Below are 23,304 nucleotides of genomic sequence, written 5' to 3' on the forward strand. Positions count from 1 at the left end.
TTCGTTGTTTTTCCAGCTCAGTTTTTTTTTTAAATTATGAGATAGTGGTACGGCGATGCCAATAATGGTAGCGGCCTTTTCTTTTTTATCGATGAGCAGCAAATCAGGGCGATTAAAATCTACCGTTTTGTCAGTCAAAATAGGCCTATCCCAGTACAGTAGATGATCCGTAGACTCGAGAACCTCTTGTGGTGAGTATTTGTAGTATGGAGGAGTGTCCTTACCGATCAAATTGTGTGTCAAAGCCAAGTGTTGGTGTATTAACTTTGCAACTTGGTTATGGCGACCTAGGTAGGCAGATTCCGATAGAGCTGAACATCCCGCCATTATGTGTTCAATTGACTCACCCACATTTCCACATTTTCGGCATTTGTCAACAATATTGAGTTTTAGGATATGTTTCTCGTAATTTTTTGTTCTAATTACTCTGTCCTGTATTGCTGTGACAAAGCCTTCAGCAGATGACCTGCTTTTAGCCATGCTAAGGAAGCAGCCTTGTCGATGTTGTCCCCATGTAATAAAGCCGGGAATTTTCCGTGGCGTGTTTTTTCTTCCCATTGGCGAATCTCATGCCCGACGTCGTCCAAACCGACATTAACATCAACATTGTTTAGGTTCAGAGGGGTTGCATCATAGTCATATTTGCGTAGGAAGGAAACTAGTTCATTGCTGGAGGCGTGCAGTTTTGATCGTATTTTTGAAACTTGCGTCTTACACAGTTTGAAGATGTTCTGCAATCCACGGCCTCCATCCTTCCGGGGCAGGTATAGCCTTATGGTGGAGGACTTGGGGTGTAAACATCGGAATTTGGTTAATCATTTCCTCTTGAGTCTGTCAATGTCATGTAGGTCGGTGTCTGTCCATTTGATGACACCGAATGTGTAAAGGAGCACTGGGACGGCCCAGCTATTTATTGCCGTGATGAGGTTACTGCTATAATAATAATGGGATACACTATGAATTTCGTTTCTCTTTAACGAATCTTGATTATGTCAGCGTCTCATAATGACATTTAGTTTTGCATGATAATTACACAATTGTAGAACTATGATATCTGACAGTTTGTTTTTACAATATCGACAATAATGATCCTCTACTCCGCAGGTCTAGAACAAGATTTAGACATGAAGATGTGTGTAGATGACAACCGCTATAAGTACCAGGGTCTCACTTGCAGCCAAGCAACGACAGAATCGTCTGCAAATGTTTGTTACGTCAAAGAAGTGGCGACAGCCTGCTGTCGGTCTTGTACCATGAGATGGACAGGAATGCTTGGTAAGAAAGACCACTGAGCTTTTCAATATTCAATTAATAGCGATAGGGTTAATATATATGAAAATACCTTTTTATCGATAGGGCTAAAACACTTGAAATTAACTCTTGTATGATAACATTATAGGTCAGCTTTCAGACGATTAAGGCCTGGACATTAGAAGTTAGCGATAGGACTGGATATTTAAAATTCACCTGTTGGGCGATAACGCTAAGACACTTGATGTTAACTCTTAGGCAGCGAGTCTTGGATATTTGACTCTTGAGCGATAGTGTTATGTCATATGATGTAAAGTCTTGATCAATAATTCTTGGCTATATAAAATGTAAGTCTTGATCTTTAGGGCATTTGACGTTAACTCTAGAGCTATTGGGCTTGGAAATAGATAGTTACTCTTAAGCAATAAATCTTGGATATATGAAGTTTAACTGTTGAGCGATAGGGCTAGAGCAGGGGTGGGCAAATTACGACCAGCGGGCCACATGCGGCCCGCCGAGGTGTTTTATGTGGCCCGCCTACACCTACAGAAATCAGGTGTGCCCACAGTATAAAGATATAAAAATGCAAATAAAAAAATATCTATATAAATTATTGAAACTGTCTCATTATAAAAAGTTTTTAGTTAACGAAGATTATGCTTATTGGCTATATATCAATACACTCAATTCAAGACACAATTTCTGATTGTTGGGTAGGCTTGGAACAAAATGGCAAGTGTAACAACTGATGGAGCTCGATCTTTGACTGAGAATTATAAACTTGAAACAGGAAAGTTTGCACAAAGCTGCATAAAATTCAATCATTAATTATGGAAAATTAGGCAGCATTAGAAAAAGTAATGAAAGTTAGGGGAGTTAACCAAGAGTAGTTCTGATTCATCAATGAATAATCCAATGCGTCTGCTAGCATAGCATGGGCAAGGCAAAGGAGAATAATATAAAATCTCAAGGATTAAATTGTTATGTTACTTGAAGGACCTTGACTGTGACTTTGTTACCAATATTTCCAATAAAGATTGGAAGACAAAATTTCATGTTTTTTAAATTTTCTATTGCAATTGATTGTTTACATATGAAATATAAATGCATGTTAAATCTTTTCAAGCAAAGCTTTCCCATTTCTACAGGCAAGCAAAAAAAATGTTTTTGTCATTTTCCTTTGTTGAAAGGCGAAACTATCTTTAGTGAAATGATTACAAGTACAACACTTATTAAGAGAAGCCGATTCAGCTCCAGAGGACATAACCCAAAGCAAAGAGAAGTTCCAGTCAGCACTACCACGGGAGCTTTATGGAAGCCAGAAGCTGCATTTCCACATTAAAAAAAAACTTTCACACAATTTGGGTACACATACATCAGTTCTTCTTCGCTCTCATTTTATATGTTGAAGGGTTCAGATCAGTAATCCTATATCTGAGATGAACCGCGTAGTGGTTTCCAGACCAGGTAGTTCTTCGAATAGTCTTTGGAGAGTCTTGTTCGGGTTCCCTGATGTAGTATGCACCATTGTAGGACATGGTCAGCATTCCCAAAAGGGTAGGCTTCGCTCGTCCCTACATTTAACTTCCGGAACATAAATTGTTTCATTCGGTGAGCAAGCATTTTTTTGTGGAAACTAAACAAGTATAATCACTGGTCAATGTTGACTGACTGTAATTTGACAGCAGTCACAGGGGTAACTACTAGTAAGAGTTTCACAAAAGAGAAACATTATGCACGAGTGTAAGAAGAAGTAAAATACTGCACATTAAGTACAACTGTATATTTGTGGGGATATTGTGATATAAAAAGAAAACAGCAATTTTATAAAATCGTAATACAGTGTATATATGAATTAAAAGACATTCTACACAGCAAGCTTTTCTTTCTAATATATATATATGTGTGTGTGTGTGTGCGGCCCGCCATTCCCAAACTTTTTTTAATGCGGCCCTCGATACAAAAATGTTGCCCACCCCTGGGCTAGAGCATTTGATGTTATCTCTTGAGCAAGAAGTCTTGAGGTATATGACTGTTTATCCCTTGATCGATTGTCTAGCACTAGGGCATTCAAAGGTGAACCTAGACATTAGCGGTAGTAGCGGGTGATGTTTTGACTATCATTATAGCTATTATAAGAATGAAAATGTGACTCTATATGTTTTTGGTTGTTGACTTGTAGCACTAATTCGCTAGTAAACAACTCAACCGTTGTAGGCGTATTGTAATTTAAATTGTAGACCTTGAAATAACTTGAATACTTGGAAGAATGATATTTTTTAAATTGATGTATATGTAATTTACCCACCACCCTTTTTTATTTAGTTAGAATATCCACAAAAGCTTAAGTTAAATGATTTTCTCTTCACTGTAGAGATTTTAAATAGGGTAAGTGTAGATACTTTTTATGGCGCGACTAAACAAAATCTGCTAACATACGGAATAACGTGTTGGCAAGGCAACGCTTCATCTAAACTGTTGCGACGTCTAGAAAACATCATTAAAGAAAGCATCAAAAATTACACTCACAACATTACCTTATTTAATGAAAATTTTTGAGCAAAAGTGTCTGAGGAAAATCGAAAAAATCTTGGAAGACCACGGCCACCCGCTCCATCAGAACTACGCCAGGTCGTCGCGAAGTGGGCGACTGCTGTCAATCAAAACAAGAACAGAGCGGTACAAAAACTCGTTCGTACCTCACTCGGTCAGACTCTATCACCGCCACTCATTGATCAGGGAACATGAAAATCACCAAGATGCCTGTGTGTCAGTGTGTGTCAGTCGCTGAATAAACTCCTTATGTTGTGTCTGTTGTATTTATGTGTATGTTTCTGTTGTGTTGTCTTTATATGAGAAAAGAGTCCTTGTAATCACAACAAATTTCCGTAAGGATCAATAAAGCAGTCTTAGTCTTAGTCTTAATCATATGAATTAGTTGTATTTATATAAGATTCTTATATATGATTAATACATTTCTTCTTTAAAAACAAACACTTGAATATAGCGTGCGAGTTTGGCGACAGGGACAAGACAATGTGTGGCCAGGACAATGCTTGTGAACAAAGCGCCAACATTTGTTGTGACAAATGCGCTGACACAAGAAAGACCACAAGTAGGAGCACGAACAGTCAAGCTAGGACATACGACGTATCAGCACTGGTGTTGGCTGTTATATCCCTTATTGTTCAATGCTGTCTCTAATATCATGAAAATGTAGATTAATTTAAAAAAATACTTAATCAAATGAACAAGAATATGCACAACATGATTACATCAATTTTGATACAAAGATTTTTTTCTTTACTCGTTTTCTATATCCATTTTTTAATCATATTTACACTATAGTGTGTGTGTGTGTGTGTGTGGTTGGGGGGGGGTCTTTTATCATTTCACTACCATATGATCACACTTTTATGTTAATTAATGGCGCGTGTGGTTGTATCACCGTGGTGCGATCAGCGTGTTTGGTGCTCAACCTTAGAAGGTATTTCCAAATTTCCATATGATTTGCATTATCCCAACAGACTTATACCAGCCAAAAGGCTAACGTGTTGGTTTTGTTATCCAAACTGTACACTAAACTTCAGTGACTTGATACTTGTATTGAAATCTATTTCTGCACTTCAGATTGAAAATAACGAAACGGATTGAGACACACTGGTCTAGACCTACTGATTGAGACCTACTGGTCTAGACCTACTGATTGAGACATACAAGCTAGATGAGGCTTCATTATCTCCCCTTACTTAATCGACTTCCCCCCCCCCCCCAAATCCTAATTATGTAGCGTTACAGAAAAACAAAAGCGAGCTACATAGCTAATACTGATACAACTTTTTTTTCTGCAAGGGGTTTCGCTATAACCTCGCTTTTCCTCTTCTGCTTCAGTGTTAGTTGTTGTTTTTTTCTGCCAATGTGTGCCGCTGTCTTTGTAGCAGATCCCAAACTGTCTTTTTTCTAAATCAATTGTTCTCGGATGTTCTCATTTAAGACAGAAACAATTCATTTACGCCTGAGCTGGTCCTACAATGATGAACTCAGTATTGATTTCTAAGGTATTGGGTTCGAGTCTTGAGATTCCGAAACTTGTCTTTATGTAATCTTAGGAGACGGTTATTCTTCTTCAAATGAAGCCTCAATCTTCTGATAAGGGTTTCAATTCCTCCGCCCAGCCTCACGCTTTATCCGATATGATACTCTCTACTTTGGAAGTTAGTTTCTAAAATGTTCTCTGGGATTCCGGAAGCATTAAGAATGCTCTTGTGATGTTTCTTTGCGGTACAACGCCTATCTTTCGTTAAGGGATATTTACCAGAATTCGGAAACCCCTAATTACAAGATAGAAGTCATTTTTTTCTGGACAGATTTTTCTGGGATAAAATGTCACAATTTTTTTTTTATTCGGTGGAAATAGCTTTTGTAAGCGGACTATTTGATGTACATTTCAAAGATAACAGCATGTATAGTAAAAAACAAAACATTAATTATTTCAGCAGCTATTTAATTTAATATTGGATGAATTATGTATGCTATTGAATAAAATAAACTTGTAATAAATTAAGATCATTATATCTCAAAATTTAAAAATGTTCATGTTGTTATTTGTGCCTTTAAAATCTAACCGTATTATCTCAAACGTTATTGTTACTAGGATTTTTATAGTTATTTTTAGTTTGTTTTTTATACGGTGTCAGAAGTGGGATAATCTACTTTTTCTATAATACCCTCATCTTCCATTCTTCTTAATTCCTTTCTCAATATCCTATACTCTTAGGCGAGCAATTCTTGTATGTACGTATGCGGCTGGACTGCATTGATGACCGCAGCTCAAAATGGCCATGCAGAAATGGACCTCATTCACCAATCGTAAACAAACAACATTTAGCCACGTGGTGCTTTATCTCTTCTATATAATTTACGATCTCATGTTTAATTCATGATGGTTGTCACGTGACAGTTTTTTTTCCATTATTTTATCCATAAGATCACGTGACTAAATGTTGTTTGTTTACGATTGGTGAATGAGGTCCATTGTCAATCTTCTTATTAATTCAGGTGCTTCGCTGAATGCTGAAAATAGTGATGGGCTTACACCGCTCATGGTTGTGACTCAAATCAACGCCTTAAGATTTATTTTGTTGCTATCGGAATGTGAAACCGACGGAAGGATCCAGTATAGGTGTCTGGACCCTTCTCAAGCTGGCGTCTTATTCTAGGGACTTGAAATCAAATGGTGAAGTGAATGCCATTAAAGTACTAATCAAGATGGCTGCACTACTTTAATGACTGCGTCTTAGTGAAGGTGCTCTGACTACACATACAATAACGGATACACATCTTTAACGCTTTCTCTCCGTAATTATTTACCACATTCTGGTGGAATCAACGCTGGTATCGTCAGTCAGGAGAGAAAGAGTTAATGCTTTTTCTGCTAAATGGGTCACGCTAACGAAACTGGATTGATATGTAGCTTTTGCTACATTCTGTGGGAAAACGTAGCTGTAGATTTGGGCACACAAACGGGATGGACTGAGCTTTCGGTGTCTAGTCAAATAGGATACGCTTCCATGGCGGAAGTACCTGTACAGCAGTGATGCCCAACCTAATTTGTTCTGCGGGCCATTTTCATTTCCAACACTCGTGTCGCAGGCCATATCACCGAAAAGGTAAAAAAACGAAATTAAATTGACCTCAAACTATTGTGTTAGAAACCCGTGCATCTAGTAGGCTACTTACATTAATGAATGGGATGTTTGAGTTTTTATTTTGTTTGCGGTTCAAATCAAGAATGCGCCAAATTTGTTTGTAATGTTCTTTATACGTTTTTTTTTGTTTTTGTTTGTTTTCGAGTCCCAGTTCATTAACACACAAAGGCCATGGTACCAATCCATCAGAGAAAACGTCAGGTCTAACGTAGGTAAACATCACTTTTTAATTATTTTTTTTTAAAAGGGGAATTTTGTACACTTTGTGCTGACGTTTCTGCGGGCCGGATAGAATCACGTCGTGCGCCAGATTTGGCCCGTGGGCCGTTTTTTGGGCATCACTGCCCTACTGCATGGTGCTAATGTCAATCTATGGAGTGTAGAAGGCAGTTCCGCTCTCAGTGAAGCGTGTCAGAGCAGCCATTTAGAAATCGCTCACCTGCATCTTAAATCTGGAGCAAGAGACAACGACAGATCTTACAATGGTTGGACTACACTTACAGTTTCGGACTTGCAGAAACGGTTCAGTTACTGATTTTGATGGGCAGCAGAAGCAAATCAAAACTACCAGTCACGGCTGGTCTGCTCTGATGATAGCTTAGGGCACACTCAAATCATCAGTTACCTCGTTAAGTCAGGGGCATCCATTAATTTCTCCAACAAATATGCAAATATGGTGGAGCGCATTAACATTCCTCAATCAGCCCTACAAAATGGCGCTCATAGTCATATCAAATTGATAACACACTGTGGAAAGAAATATGACGATCGCTTCATTTGTCTAGTTCCAGAATCTAGAGTATCACACCGAGACCAAGTGGGAAAGACGCTATTAGTTTTGTGTGATCTGTCTGTTCGTCCGTCCGTCCCATTTAGATCTCGTAAACTAGAAAAGATAGTGAAAATTCGACATCATATTATTTTAGACCATTCAAAGTTCTGATGCAACGGCTATTTTTTTTTCTTTTCTGAAAAATCTAATTTTTAAAATCAACTATGCAAGCAGTTTTTTCATAAAAATACACTTTTTTTTACAACTGTTCACAAATTTATTTTATATGATTTATTTTACAAAACTATCGACAATATGGTGTTCAGGATTTTAAAATGTGAAAGTAGTTAAATACAAACTATTGTTGAAAATCACTTTTTAGATTTATTTTACAAATACTGAAGACTATTTACTAAAAGAGATTACAATTAAACATATTTTTAACTCATTTATGAAAACGGTTTTAGATATTTTTGTCCAAAAAATACACCATTTTTACAATTGTATTGCTAAGCTAAATACGTTCTGCCATACTAATTACTACATTAACAGAAAAATTAACTTTTTTTTTAAAGAGATAAAATCTATTTAATATGCATATAAGTAGAACATAATTTAAAATAACAATTAATAAGTAATTTTTCATATTATCACGTGACCTGCAGAGCTGCGCTGCATCTGTGAAACTCTTAACTAAAGGATTTTTATTTTTTTTACAGGAAATGTTTTTCTTTTCTTGAGGCTTTGAATAAGAGACTGACCCTTTACAAAACAATTAGATAATCATTATAAGACACCAGTTAGGCTAGGTTCACATTTAACTTCACATTCACTTTCACCTATTCCTTGGTCTGCTTGACCGTCGGGGCACCGCACAAGATCTGTCAACCTTCTTTCTCCATCATTTGCCTTTGATAGAATTTCATTCTGATCTTCTTTCTGAAAATATTGAAACCTGTCTTTTTACCTGCTTGGGTGGACCACTTTGGTGGCCGATTTTGAGTTTGTGTTTCCACACAAACTGTCTTTGTAACCTTGTTTTAAATGGACTTTTATGCAACGACTTTCGTGCAGTAGCGTGACGGCCATGGCAAAATGTAATACTTAAGTAGTTCCCTCAAAAAGTTTTAAATAATCAGATTTTTTTTTTTAGTGCCCCCATCAGGATAAAAGCCGCTTATTTTTGTGTGTTTTGTCTGTTGGTCTGTCTGTCCGTCACGTTTAGATTTTAAAAAAAAACACTAAAAACTATTGAAAATCTGATTTAACCTTTAATTTTCCTTCCAAACATCCTATAGTTTTAATTATCTATAATAGATTGTTCAGGATGTTTTTGTGAAAAAAAAAATTAATACCAAAGAATGTTTGTTACTGCTCTTCTAACTTTTATTACATTTTTATTACATTTGTATTACATTTGTATTACATTTAAATTACTGGCTTAAACGTTTCAAAAGCTGTTCCGGAATTTCTAAATAAATAGCATATAAACGCAAAATGAAAATCTCTATACTGACTTATATTTCACTAACTATAAAGTTGTTCCGGATATTATTTTATAAAATAAATTGTTATTGTTATAAATAATTGTGTTATAAATAATTGTTTGAAATCACCGAATTACACTTATATTACACTTAATATTATCGGACAATACGTCACTATAGTTTAATTATCGATAACAAAGTGTTCCAGATTTTCAGCCTAAAAAAAATAATATTTTATATTTATTTTATTCATTTGGTTTATATGACTTATTTTTTACAAAACTATCGACAATAGGTTGTTCAGGATTTAAAAATGAGAACGTAAATGTTGAAAGCACTTTTTAGATTTATTTTGCATTTAATTTTCTTGCTGAAACATCACAAAAGACTTTTTATCGGTAAAAAATTTTTTCGGATTTTGTTAGAAAAAGAAATTGACTTAAAGTATATATTACTTTATTTTTTTGTGCCAATCGTCGCCAAAATTTAAATGACTTTTTGAAATCCCTCTTCTAATATATATATCAATTAATTTTCATGCCAAAATGTCGCAAAGATTCATTATCGAAAATCGGTTGTTCCGCATTTTATGAAAAACATTTTAACGTTTTATACAATTGTTTAAAATCGCACATCTATCTTACAGTACATTGAATTTAATAGCTAAAACGTTACAAAAATGTAATTATTGTTAATATTATGTTATTATTTTAAAGGAAAATAGCTTCCTAACACCAGAGTCTGGTAAGGAAATCTCTCCACAAGGTTATGGTACATCTAATTTTCATGCTTGACCATCTCAAAAATTTTATTAACGGTATTAGATTATTCCGGGGATTCAAGTAAAACATACAAACAAAATTAAAACAAACCACAGAAAAACATAGAAATACATTGATACATAGAAATTTACAATAACTTATAGTCTAATTATTAGAAGTCTTATGGTAGACATTATAGTTTACGCTCATTATGACAGTTTTACGTGTTTTTTTGGGGTGGTCAGAACTGCCTGAACTACTGTTATTATTCTTACTTTGATGAATACATACACTCAGAAAAAAAGGTAAAAAATTAATCATAAAGCTCACATATTCAACTACAGTGTTGAAAGCATCATCAGAACAAGATCTTAGAATAGGAATAGAACAATGTGTTTCTTCCAATGTGTGTCAAATAATTAACCAAAACTTTACCCTACTTTGAAGGTATATCAGTAACACACGTAAGCCTACCCAACATGTCTGTTACCACATGATACAGCGTTTCTCAAACTGTGGATCATTCGCGAGGTCTAAAGGGGAGTGTGAGGTCCTCTCAAGGGGTGCCAGAGGTTCTGAAAATGGGTGAAGGTGTGTCAATGTGTGTGTCTCTGTGTGTTTAAATTCCAATATACAGACTTTGCTATTTAAAATATAAATAATAATTTTATTATAATTTTAAAAAAGCTTCATAATAATAATATCTACAGTATAAAGTACGTAGTGAATTTGTCTTACATATAACAAAACGTGACGTCCATGGACAAGACTTCGACATTCTCGCGACAATGTTAGTCAGGATTTCCATATACAGTTTTACTTCAGAAAAGAGACTATTAATAACAACGTATTTAGTTATCTTATGATAGTATTGATAAGTTTGTGGAATATAAAAAAAAGATACTTGTCATTTCTGGTTTAAAAAACAAAACAAAACATGACTCGAGTGTACGGAGCACAGCATAGTATGTTAACAGATAATGTCTCAATGTAAGTGTTTTGATTCTCGGTCTTTGGGTCAGAGGCGTAGCTAGGTTGGGGGGAGGGAGGGGAAGAATTTGAAAATCTACCAGGGCCCCTACTTGAGGGGGCCGCCAAATGAGTGTTTTTTTTACATTAAATATTAAGTATTACGCAAAATGCAGGGGCCCCCAAAGACAAAAAGCCCCCTCAGGAAATCAATGAAGGCGAATTTCTAGTTACACTACTGCCTTGGGTTGAAGCTACAAAAACACATACTAAACTGGTGTAGGCGTATTGTAATGTACAACTTGAAAAAACTTCACAAACTTAAAAAAACAAAACTGATCATAAATTTTATTATTAAATATACACACAGCATTGAATTTCAATGTAGAAAGACAAGTTAAAAGAGATCTTAAACAATTTTAAATAAAATATCCCTAACTAGAAACACACACCTTTCTGTCACACGTCTTACTGTCACACGTCTGTCTGTCACGTGTCTTTTGTCACATGTCTTTCTGTCACATGTCTTTCTGTCACATGTTTTTCTGTCACATGTCTTTCTGTCACATGTCTTTCTGTCACATGTCTTTCTGTCACATGTCTCTCTGTCACATGTCTGTCTGTCACACGTCTGTCTGTCACATGTCTTTCTGTCACACACCTTTCTGTCACATGTCTCTCTGTCACACGTCTGTCTATCACACGTCTGTCTGTCACACGTCTTTCTGTCACACGCCTCTCTGTCACATGTCCTTCTGTCACACGTCTTTCTGTCATACGTCTCTCTGTCATATGTCTCTTTGTCACACGTCTTTCTGTCACACGTCTTTCTGTCATACGTCTCTCTGTCATATGTCTCTTTGTCACATGTCTGTCACATGTCTCTATGTCACACGTCTTTCTGTCACACGTCCCTCGCTTGTTCCCCCTCTCTTCAGCTTGAACACCAGTTGTCATTGTACTACCACAAACAATCTTATGATTTCATGAAAATCTATTCAACTCACACAACCAAACTATCTGTCCTTCTTTACTCGTGGTTACGTCAAAAACACGCACACACATTCCATAACAAACAGTAATCAACATTCAATACAACACGTGATAACCATGTGCAACTACAGTGCAACGCTGTTTGTTGACTGAAACAATACACAGGTTTGAAAGGCACTGCATTGGAAAAGCCTGCTCCTTCATACAGATGTCGAGCATCAGGTCAGTAGCAATGCCATCACCAGGTTTAGTACTATGGCTGCGAGCGCGTGTGTCACGACCTTGACCCCGCTGCACGTGTGACAGCAGTCGTACTTGTTGCCTTGACACGTGTTGATGTTGCTGCACTTCCCCCTGTCCCTGTCGCCGTACTCACAGCCTGGGTTGAAAAGAAGAAAAGAAAAGCAGGTGAATGCAGTTGTAGCCTAGTACTATTTGTGCACATTTGCACACTGGCGCGTCAGGGCTAAACCGTCTACGCGTTTTGGTATATATGTTCCTGTTTATGATGGTATCGTGAGAAAAGAAGGGCGGATGTTTTTGGTTGTGTATGCTGAAGAGTTTCTGATGAAACCACGAGGTGGGATGTCGTAATTCAAATGGATATGTATATATATATATATATATATATATATATATATATATATATATATATATATATATATATGTATATATATATATGTATATATATATCATGGGCGTAGCCAGGATTTTTTTTCGGGGGGGGGGAGGGTTTGGGGGAATTTTTATCTCCCAACCCGCCCCCCCCCCTGCGAAAAAAATATATTTATATGTATGTATGTGTGTGTGTGTATCTAATCTCTATTACATTCTGACCCATCATTCTTTCGGAAGACGCTTATTGTGCCCTAGAATAGGTTCTTCCTGAAGTTAGTGGAAAAATTGTATACTCTCTGCCTTTGACAGCGAGGGCTCATAACATTTTGAGTGCATAATTTGATTTTTTTTCATATTGAAGAGGGGGTTTATCGTAAATTTTGGTATGGGGGTTTTAAACTCAAAACCTCCTTCGCTATGCTGGGGCAAGTGATAGTTTAGCGACAAGCGAGAGAAGTGAGAAAAGATTGATGTAATTTTGGTGAGTCAGATTTTGTTTAAATCATCATTTCACTCGTGTTTATACATAGGTCTACTTTCAAGTTGAATCTGTGCATATTTAAAATTAAACGTTTTCTTCAGTATTGTCTTAAAAGAATGTTCAAACTTATAGCAAGCTAAACATTAAGGTATAGGTTTAGTTGTACTAGCTATTAAAATTTATATACGAACTAACGTCTGAATATCCACATGTACATTTGCACACAAGCGCGGCAGTGCAGAACTGTTACGTGCTACGCAATAACTCAATGTTTCAAACAAGTCCTACATCTGAAACACTCGTCTGTCTAAATGCTGGTTGTACTGCACAGTTAGAATACAGTACTCTACATTAATCTAGTTTACTTCCAAATATTGACAAATACAAACATAAGCTGTACCCAGTCAGACCAGCAAAGATCTACATACAAAAACGTTTTCTCCCTTTGATTTCAGTTCCATGAGGGATGATGTTATGCTATTTACAAAGCTTCTATCAATTCACTCTGTCTGTCTGTCCGTCTGGTACAAATTTTGATCACGTTTTTTTTCCCAACACCCATTCACGGATCACTTTGATACTCTACAGTCTACACTATTATTCATTGTACCTAACAAAACACGGATTAATGAAACAAAATTAACCGATTAGTCAATTAATTACGTGTAATTAATTAAAGGACATGGTCAATTCTCATCACGTCACGAGTCAGTGGCAATACTAACCTTTCACGTTTCTCAACCTCATGAAACAAGATCTGCAGCAGCCTGTTTGGACTTCAGGCTCGTAGCACAGGTTCGTGGGGTTCAGCATGGCACTAGGACAGCGTAAACTATTGTATGTAAAGTAAGGGTCGTCCGCACACTCTGTGGTAGAAGTAGTGGCTGAAATAGAAGACGCATCGTGGATTTAATAACTATAAATATATGGAGTCTGTTTAAAATAGAACATAACGCTGGCCATAAAGAATGGACGGGTCAGCCATTGAAGGAGGCTCTATCCAAGGCAAAAGACAGAGAGGAATGAAAAAAGACGGTCGACAAATCTTGCATGGTGCCCCAACGGTCCAACAGACTAAGGTAAGTGAAGGCGACGCTGGCACTGCATGGTGACCGTAGTCTTGGATTTCTAGACGTAGATCACTAGTCAAGCGTATGCCAGAGATTCGTAAAGTGGCATTAAGAAAATTGTTTTGGAGTGTGTATGTGTGTGTGTGTGTTTCTATGGTGATGGTGAGAAGAAGTTAACAACTGGTTGATGGCTATGCAGAGTGAATGATGCAAGACAAGCGACACTGGCGTAAGCTGTACACGGGTACACGAGACGACTCCAGAATATCATAATGAAAAGACGAGCTTTTATAGTGAGTTTGATTTTGTTCGAAATACCATTTTATATTTTTGCTTAAGTCTACTACATTTATTTCATGTCATCTCAAGTTAAAATTTGTCAATAAACCTTATATTTAGAATTAAGCAAAGTCATACAGTATATCATAAAAATTCAGTTTCCTATATAGATCACGCTCAATAGCCAGAATTACCAAATATTTCAATATATCTTCCAGAATTGTTGACCTCAAATAATTATTCATTAGTTTGAGGCGCGAGAAGCTTCTTTTACCAGATTCCACAATTACGGGTATTGTATAATGCCGTTATTTTTATCCCTCGTATAATTAATATCTCCCATATTGAATGACACCCCAAAAGGACAATATTTGTCTATATATTTCAGGAGATTTTTATAAGCTTTCAAAGATTTGAATAATTTCCGGAGATTTCCGTGACTTTTTCGTATATTTTGCAATTTCAGGAGATTTCCGGGAGCTCCTGGTAAATCATGACGCTGCGGGAAATCTGTTATAAGTCAGAAAATGGTTTAATTTAGTAATTTACATCTAGAATAAGCTCGGCTTCTATGAAATTGCGGGGCCCACTGCGGTCGCATAGGTTGCCGTGGCCTAAGGCCGGCCCTGCACAATAGCGGCTAATGCTACGCCGTAGGTCGACTAGTAACTCTATAAATATTTAGATTCTCATTAATGCAAAATCTAAATAAGCTCCCTTGGAGTTTCAAAAGCTATTTATATCTCATCCATGCGTTTTGGGCAAATATTTTATCAAAACAAACTTTTTTGTTATTCGTAACCCCGATTCATTTTAGAAACAGATTACACATGAACGTGCAATAGTAAAGGCGACGCAGAGATTAACGGAAAATTTGAAGCTCTTGGATATGAAAATAAAGTTAAAAAAGAACAAGGTTACAAAGACAGTTTGTGTGGAAACACAAACTCAAAATCGGCCCCCGAAGTGGTCCACCCAGGCAGGTAAAAAGGCAGGTTTCAATATTTTCAGAAAGAATATCAGAATGAAATTCTATCAAAGGCAAACGACAGAGAAGAATGGAGAAAGAAGGTTGACAGATCTTGTGTGGTGCCCCAAAAGTTTAGCAGATCAAGGGATAGGTGAAAGTGAAGGTGAAGTTAGATGTGTACCTAGCCTAACTGATGTAATATAATGATTATCTTATTGATCTAATTGTTTTGTATGGGGTCAATCTTTTATTAAATGCCTCAAGAAAAAAAAACATTTCCGTAAAAAAAAATGTGTTAATAGTCCCCTTTATTAGTTCCGCGCTCAGCTATTAAACAAAAGCACCAAATGGTTGCTATGACAACTACCTCTTCTCTCACTATGGTGTGACCTGTAGAACGGCTTTGTTGTACTCATTCGATTATGCTGGGAAAAAAGGGAAAAAATTGTACTTGACTGAAGTGGTGGTATATGCTGAATTATTCCTCTTTATATGTCGCCGTTTAAAGTAACTTTGTAAAAAAAGAAAAAATAGATAACTATACAATCTTCTATTTTTCATAAGCACCTCACTAGCACAGTGGTTAGTATGTCGACTTGAGAAGGCTTGAGCCATAAGTTCAAATTCAGATCTAATTTAAATACTAATGCCAACTTACATGTAAAAATTTGACGGCACGCTCTGGCGCAGTATACCTTCTGTACAGTGTTGGAGCAATCAGCAGAAGTACAGTTCTTCCAGATATCAATATAGTTACAATCTTTATGAATAAAAAGTTACAACAGTTAAGTGTTAAATACATTAAGTAATGATTACTAGCCTTAAAAAAAGGTATTGTAAAAATGTGACTTTAACTTTTGTATGAAAATCAGATAATGTAGGAAATGTATTCTATAAATAGAATGTTTTACTTAAAGTTTTGGTAAACAAAATGAGGTTGTGATAGAAAAAATCAAACAAGCAAAGCAAATACATGTTGTGTATTGGTGTGTGTGTGTGGGGGTGATAAAATGAACTAACCGCACCGGGTGACACCGAATCTAGTGACGCCACTGGTTGGAAGTTGGCCGTAAACTCAAGTAAAAACTAAACACTTTAATTCAAGTACAAATTATGCACATAATTTTATGGCCAGGTACTCAATTACCACTATATGTTAACACCTTCTAGAATATTCTAGATAGTCGAAAGAGGTATGATGAGAGAAAAAAAGGATGGAAGTTAAAATACAACATTGAATCATTTATTTCAAGCTAAATTTAGCACATTGAAATACGGCTGGATAGCTAACTTGATAAAGTGTCACTCTATTAGATTATTGAGCCTCACGCTAATAATGTGAATGTCATGGGTTAGATCTCCTTACAGGCCTAATTTTTTTCTCTTCATTTCCGGTTGGCCATAAATTGTCATGTTTAGTTTGCTATCTAAAGTAAGAGTTGATTTTGTTAAAACATTATAGTACTAGTTAGTTTATCGGTTTTTTTTTTCAGTAAAAAATATGTCTAAACTCACATTTATCAGTAGATGTTAATGTTTCAACACATTGTCCCTGCTTGCAGATCTAGAGAAGAAAATAGAAGTAGATAAGGAAGAAATCATGAAACGCTGGGCCGAGCACTTTAAAAAGGTTCTAACCCAGAACCAGTTCCCGCATTCAATAGAAATAAATAAAAATTAAAACAAATTGGCTATTTCTTACCTTACCACAGCCGCAGCTCGTACCGGAGAGAGCAGCTTGGAAAAGCCGGCATCCATAGTTGAGTGAGTAACAGTACAATTCGCTGCAAATTTCACTCTGGGTGGTATTCTGTTGGAGAAAGAAATACAACCCAGTAAAATCCAAGTCATTGTCTATTGAGATTAGCTTTGATTTAGGATGAAATAAATTAGAAAAAAAAGTATATTTTAGGACAGTGTTTCCCAAACTTTTGACCTCTGTGTACCCCTTTTATCATTTTTGTAATGCCGAGTACCCCTCGCCCCCCTCCACTTTAATTTATTTTCAGAACATACTAAATGGGTATTTAAAAAAAAATCAGCATAGTTAATGAGGTACAACACGTACCCCCTCCAAAGTCTTCCCGTACCCCTGGGGGTACGCGTACCTCACTTTGGGAAACACTGGTCTAGGAAAAGGATGCGTTAAAAAGCAAGCCTTGAGAGAGGAAAAAAAAAAGGTCCTGGCTAGAAAGTTTCAGACAGATTTAATTCATTCAAGAAATTCTGAAACTTGCCTTTTGTCGATAACAGAGCTGAGGTTTCAAGTTTATACATTTACTTAGAGTTGAACTTGCACCTAAACTATCTTAGCGGACAATTATAGGCGAATGCAAGTGGTCAGCTGGTCACAAATACTAAACTTTTAACTACTCCGCTTGTCACTAAGCGGACTACCATACGTCATATGTTACTGGGCGTACAGACGACCGCTGTTCACAGAGTGTACAATAGGTCATCTGTAAGAGAATGTTTAAGACGTCACCTGTCAGAGTGTACAAAACAAGACGCCATCTGTCAGAGTATGTAAAACAGGTCATCTGTCAGAGACTGTACAAGAAGGTCATCTGTCAGAGACTGTACAAGAAGGTCATCTGTCAGAGACTGTACAAGAAGGACATCTGTCGGAGACTGTACAAGTAGGTCATCTGTCAGAGTGTGTACAACAGGTCATCTGTCAGAGACTGTACAAGAAGGTCATCTGTCAGAGACTGTACAAGAAGGACATCTGTCAGAGACTGTACAAGTAGGTCATCTGTCAGAGTGTGTACAACAGGTCATCTGTCAGAGACTGTACAAGAAGGTCATCTGTCAGAGACTGTACAAGAAGGTCATCTGTCAGAGACTTACAAGAAGGTCATCTGTCAGAGACTGTACAAGTAGGTCATCTGTCAGAGTGTGTACAACAGGTCATCTGTCAGAGACTGTACAAGAAGGTCATCTGTCAGAGACTGTACAAGAAGGTCATGTGTCAGAGACTGTACAAGAAGGTCATCTGTCAGAGTGTGCACAACAGGTCATCTGTCAGAGACTGTACAAGAAGGTCATCTGTCAGTGACTGTACAAGAAGGTCATCTGTCAGAGACTGTACAAGAAGATCATCTGTCAGAGACTGTACAAGAAGGTCATCTGTCAGAGACTGTACAAGAAGGTCATCTGTCAGAGAGTGTACATACAATATGCCAACTGTCAGAGTGTACAAATACGTCATGTGTCAGATAGTATACAGCACTTCACTTTATATTAAGAATGCAAAACGTCATCTGTCAGAGAATGTACAAGAAGGTCATTTGTCAGAGAGTGTACAAAAGCTCATCTCTCAATGAATATGTAGTAAGGTCCTTGCTACTGTATATCCCAAAGGAAGAATGTATGTGTACCGAATAATTCGTGTATGTACCAAACAAAGCCAAAAAATGCATGTATATTTACCAAGCATGTGTGTTAGTCTAACAAAGAGGATATATTTACCGGGCAGACATACGAATATTGGCCGAAAGTCAATTCGCATTGTTTTTCTATAGGTATTTCTTGGCCCAAGAGTCGCTGACTGACGTCTGGAAATTCGTTCAAAACCGGAAGTGTATTAGACAAACACGTGGCTCCAGTTCTGTGGCAGAAGATGGAAAATCAGATAGATATGAAAAATAACAAATTTTGACCGTACTGGTCACGCTTGAATGGCTAGTCCTCCCGTATAACTCCTCCGCGCCAGAACTTTCGTACCTTGTGGTCAGGACAAATTAGATAAGTTTTGGTTAAAAAAAAAACACGAGTTTATTTTGATCTTTACCCAAAGAGCGGGAAAAGCAACATCATGGTCTATTGTCCAGCGGGAGGTTTGTACAAGGAAGTGAATTATCTTTAACATGGAAGGAACATCTAAAACATGTAAAACTGAAAAAAAAAAAATTTTTTATAACGCAATTTTGAATGTATCTAGCCCATTGTGACGTAATTGAGTTTTTTTTTCCCCTTTGACGTCATATGGAATTATTTATTTAAATGAAATGCTAAAAAGAACTAATTCAGTGCACCAATGTCTATGAACCCTCGACAACTAGTAACGTAGTGGATTTTTTCCTTTGACGTTATATGGAATAAATTCTTCAAATGAAATGCTAAAGCAGCTCGGTATAGTAATGCTTATTAAACCTCGTCATCTGATTCGTATTTAAAAAAGACATAAATGATAATAGCTAGATTTAGATCTAATCTAGATTTTTAAAACAAGATCTAGATTGTTTACACTAGATCTAGATTTTTAAAACTAGATCTAGATTTTTTTACACTAGATCTAGATTTTTTTACACTATATCTAAGATCTATATCTATATTCTAATTAAAATCATTGTAGTAAATCTAAAATTTCTTGGTCTAGTTTAGAATTATATAGACTAGATCAAGCTATAGAATTTCAATTTCTAGACTTAGTGTAGATTTTTAATTCCAAACAAGATCAATATTGCAATTTTATAATATACTAAAACTATTTAATTTTTGAATTAATGTTGCATTCATTCTATTGATAGATTATCTAGGCTTTTTTTGGCATAAATATAATCTAAATTACATCTAAATTATTCCAAATTTATATTTTAGATACAGATCTAGTATAGATCTTAAGAGTGCTAAGTCAGAAATTTAGTTTAGGTAGATCTACATCCTCCTTTTAGTTCCGTTTAAATGAAAATGCCAATAGCTCTGTTGATAACTGTGCTGATACATCGAAGTACAAGCACGATATCTGTGCTTTTCTTCTTTTTTTTCAATTAGATGTAATACATCTCTTTGTCAATAATAGGCTATTCATTTGTAACCAGTTTGTTATTAAGTTAACAGCAATGTTTGGTCGCGCGGTTAGCGTGCTGGACTGATTATCTCGACGATCCCGGGTTCATATCTTGCTCGCTGCCATCCCTAAACTATTTGAGTCTTGATAAGCTCTCAACTATTTGAGACTTGATAAAACCCTTAAACTATTTGAGACCTAATAAAACCCTAAACTATTCCAGATATGGAGCCCCTAGTAACCAACATAATGCAATTTATTTGTTTTTCTCTTCAAAACATTTGGGAAGGGGGGTGCATGCATGTGTGGGCCATAAGCTTGAACGTAAGTAAATCCAGCAATGAATTCCAAGCAGTCAATCCTATGGGGGCTTCTAAAGTTTCAAGCGGCTGTAAAGTACCACCATACGAGCTAGAGATGGCGTACTGTCATATCGACATAAGTTATTTAAAGCATGTATCTATATCCATTTTATTAAAAGTTTTATTTCAAAACATCTCACGAAATACATTAGCCGAAACCCTAACAAAAAGCATCGAAAATTTTGCATTTTACTTACTGAGTATCAGCTAGATAAGAAAGGTACGAAACAACGTAATCCACTGTACAATTTGAGAATCTCCAGGGGTGTTGCCGCGTTGACTGCGTGGGGTAAGAGTCAGAAGACGCCATCAGGTAGCGGTCTTGGTAGGAGCAAATGTTTCCGTAACCGTCGTGCTGTGCTGACAGACTGAAGGATGTGGGGTGAAATGAAGAGTTTGTGGAGTGAGGTGTGGGAGGAATGAAGTGTGTGAAGAGTAAAGTGTGTGTAGAGTGAGGTGTGTGAGTAATCAAGTGTGGGAGGAGTGAATTGTGGGAGGAGTGAAGTGTGTAAAGAGTGAAGTGTGTGAGGAGTGGGTATGTGGGGGTAAAAAGTGTGTGTAGTGAAGTGTGTGTGTGAGGGGGTAAAGTGGGGGGGGAGGAGTGAAAGGTGTGTGTAGTGAGGTGTTTGAGAAGTGTGTGTGTGGGGGAGGGTAAAGTAGGGGGAGGAGTGAAATGTTCGAAGAGTGAAGTGTGTGAGAAGTGTGTGTGTGTGTGAGGTGGGGTAAAGTGTGGGGGGGAGTGAAGTGTGTGAAGAGTGAAGTGTGTGAGAAGTGTGTGTGTAGGGGGGCAAAGTGGGGGGAGGAGTGAAGTGTGTGAAGTGTGTGAGAATTGTGTGTGTGTCTGTGGTAAAGTGGGAGGAGGGGGAGTGAAGTGTGTGAAAAGTGAAGTGTGTGAGAAGTGTGTGTGTGTGTGGGGGAAGTGAAGTGTGTGAAGAGTGCAGTGTGTGAAGAGTGCAGTGTGTGAGAAGTGTGTTTGTGGGGGTAAAAAGTGTGTGAGGTGAAGTATGGGAGAAATTAGGCGCTTGAAGAGTGAAGTGTGTGTGGAGTGCAGTGTGTGTGGAGTAAGAGGTGTGTGGGGGTAAAAAGTGTGGGGAGTGAAGTGTGTGAGAAGTTAAGCGTGTGAAGAGTGAAGTGTGTGTGGAGTGGGTGTATGGGGTAAAGTGTGTGAGGAGTGATGTGTGTGAAAAGGGAAATTTGTGAGAATTGAGTGTGTGAGGAATGAGTGTGTGTGGATAAGGTGTGAGGATTATGAAGAATGTAGTGACGTTTTGGGAGGGATTGTGTGAGGTGTGTGGGAATAAATCAAAGTCCCTTAACTCATACCTGTGTCCCAACTCGTGAGCTGCAGTTATAATTGAAGAGTAATCACCCATTTCTTCGATGGCAGAAACACTTTGGCCATTAGTCGAGCAAATCGTTTTTATCCACGCTAAACCTGTGCGATAATAAAATGTTTAGAAAAAAACAACAACAATATTATCTTCCTCTTATTTCAAAGCCTATAGTGTCACTCTGTCTGTCTGTCTGGTAGGATTCATTTATATGTTTTTTTCTCCCTCTTCCTATTCTCGAATCAAGTTGAAACATTGCACACATTATTCATTATCGATGACAACACATGTATCGATCAAAAAAATAAACATATTGTTATGACTTTGCCATGCGCACCGCCATCCAAGATAGTGCAGAAAGAAGGTGCGCACTATCAGTGACCAGACAAGTCGGATGTTGACATTAGGAGACTAACGATTTCCGCCCAAGGAGAGAGCCAATATGGAGATGCTGTGCTCAAGGCAGATGCCCTTTGTGTTTGTCATGTCTCCGTGTAAATAAACGTCAATGTCCTCGTTGAGTTGCCTCACTTAAGTTATTACAATTGGTTGTCAGAAGTGGGATTATAGGCAACTCAACGAGAGGAGGTAGGATTTACAATGGCAGCTAGAAACGATTAGACCAACTCTCAGTTAGAGAGCTTAGGAAGGAACTTCGTAACCGATATGAGATAATTGGTGGTACCAAGGAGGTGCTTACAGCTCGTCTCCGGCAAGCCTTGATAGATGAAGACGAAGATCCAGATACCTACTTATTTGAAATTGAACCGGAGATTTATGAGCTTATTGGCAAGATAAATGAAGCAATGTGTGAACAAATTAACAGTATGGGGAACAAGGTAGATAAAATGGTGTCTCGAATGAAAGAAGGGGTAGACTCGTTGGTAAAGGAGCAGTTGCCTGTAGACTCGTTGGTAAAGAAGTTGCGTGGTCAAGACTGTGGCTGCACAAACAGTGGTGACGGAGACGCTGGGAATTGGAGCGCCGTCTGTGTCTGTGTTGTGGGCAAGTCTTGTGGTTGTGACTTTCAAGACGAGAAACGTGATGGCGATTGCTGTGATGATCTCAACGGGATGTACCGAGTCAAACGGAAAGAGACAAATGAAGTATTTGTTCCTGTTGTACCTGTTACCAGTACCTTAACTGAAGTCTGTTATGTGCCTGAAGCGTTTGTTCCTGTTGTACCTGTTACCAGTACCTCAATGAGCCGGACAGATCAAGACAACGTTGGGTCTGCTTTCAAGCCTGTTGCTATGGACCTTAAAGACCTCTGCCTATCTGTCGGTGCTCACGAGGGAAATTCGAAGCTTGACAACAGCATCCAGAAGTTTAGCATGAACTGTACGTGCGGCGCTTCACACATAGAATTTAGATGCCAAGAAAACCACCAACAGCGCATATGTACCTCTACCATCATCATCGACATTGGCATAGATGAATGTCAATCAAATCACTCTAAA

The 23,304-nt window shown here is 37.4% G+C and overlaps 2 protein-coding genes across 9 annotated transcripts in view; one reads left to right on the forward strand and one right to left on the reverse strand.

The window, feature by feature from the left end:
• The window catches only part of LOC106073227 (adenosine deaminase AGSA-like), a 46,674-nt gene extending 42,129 nt beyond the window's left edge, over window positions 1-4,545 (forward strand). For 5 of the 7 annotated variants that reach the window (XM_056044725.1, XM_056044729.1, XM_056044728.1 and 2 more), the window contains 2 exons: window positions 1,105-1,275; window positions 4,259-4,545. In XM_056044725.1, coding sequence (XP_055900700.1) covers window positions 1,105-1,275; window positions 4,259-4,455 — 368 coding nt within the window. In that variant the 3' untranslated portion in view covers window positions 4,456-4,545. Of the gene's footprint in view, window positions 1-1,104; window positions 1,276-2,399; window positions 4,204-4,258 lie in introns of those variants that run through there. The other 2 variants (XM_056044731.1, XM_056044732.1) reach the window with 2 other exon arrangements.
• A 4,437-nt stretch (window positions 4,546-8,982) lies between these two features.
• Window positions 8,983-23,304, reverse strand: part of LOC106052334 (A disintegrin and metalloproteinase with thrombospondin motifs like) — a 52,217-nt gene continuing 37,895 nt past the window's right edge. Inside the window, exons 9-16 of one of the 2 annotated variants that reach the window (XM_056044154.1) lie at window positions 21,837-21,948; window positions 20,711-20,881; window positions 18,831-18,969; window positions 17,062-17,169; window positions 16,875-16,923; window positions 16,018-16,119; window positions 13,766-13,924; window positions 8,983-12,320 (exon numbers count right to left, since the gene is read on the reverse strand). In XM_056044154.1, coding sequence (XP_055900129.1) covers window positions 12,160-12,320; window positions 13,766-13,924; window positions 16,018-16,119; window positions 16,875-16,923; window positions 17,062-17,169; window positions 18,831-18,969; window positions 20,711-20,881; window positions 21,837-21,948 — 1,001 coding nt within the window. In that variant the 3' untranslated portion in view covers window positions 8,983-12,159. The remainder of the gene's footprint in view (window positions 12,321-13,765; window positions 13,925-16,017; window positions 16,120-16,874; window positions 16,924-17,061; window positions 17,170-18,830; window positions 18,970-20,710; window positions 20,882-21,836; window positions 21,949-23,304) is intronic. The other variant, XM_056044155.1, reaches the window with a different exon arrangement.

Source organism: Biomphalaria glabrata, chromosome 10 (assembly GCF_947242115.1).
Source record: "Biomphalaria glabrata chromosome 10, xgBioGlab47.1, whole genome shotgun sequence".
Classification (NCBI taxonomy): Eukaryota; Metazoa; Mollusca; class Gastropoda; family Planorbidae; genus Biomphalaria; species Biomphalaria glabrata.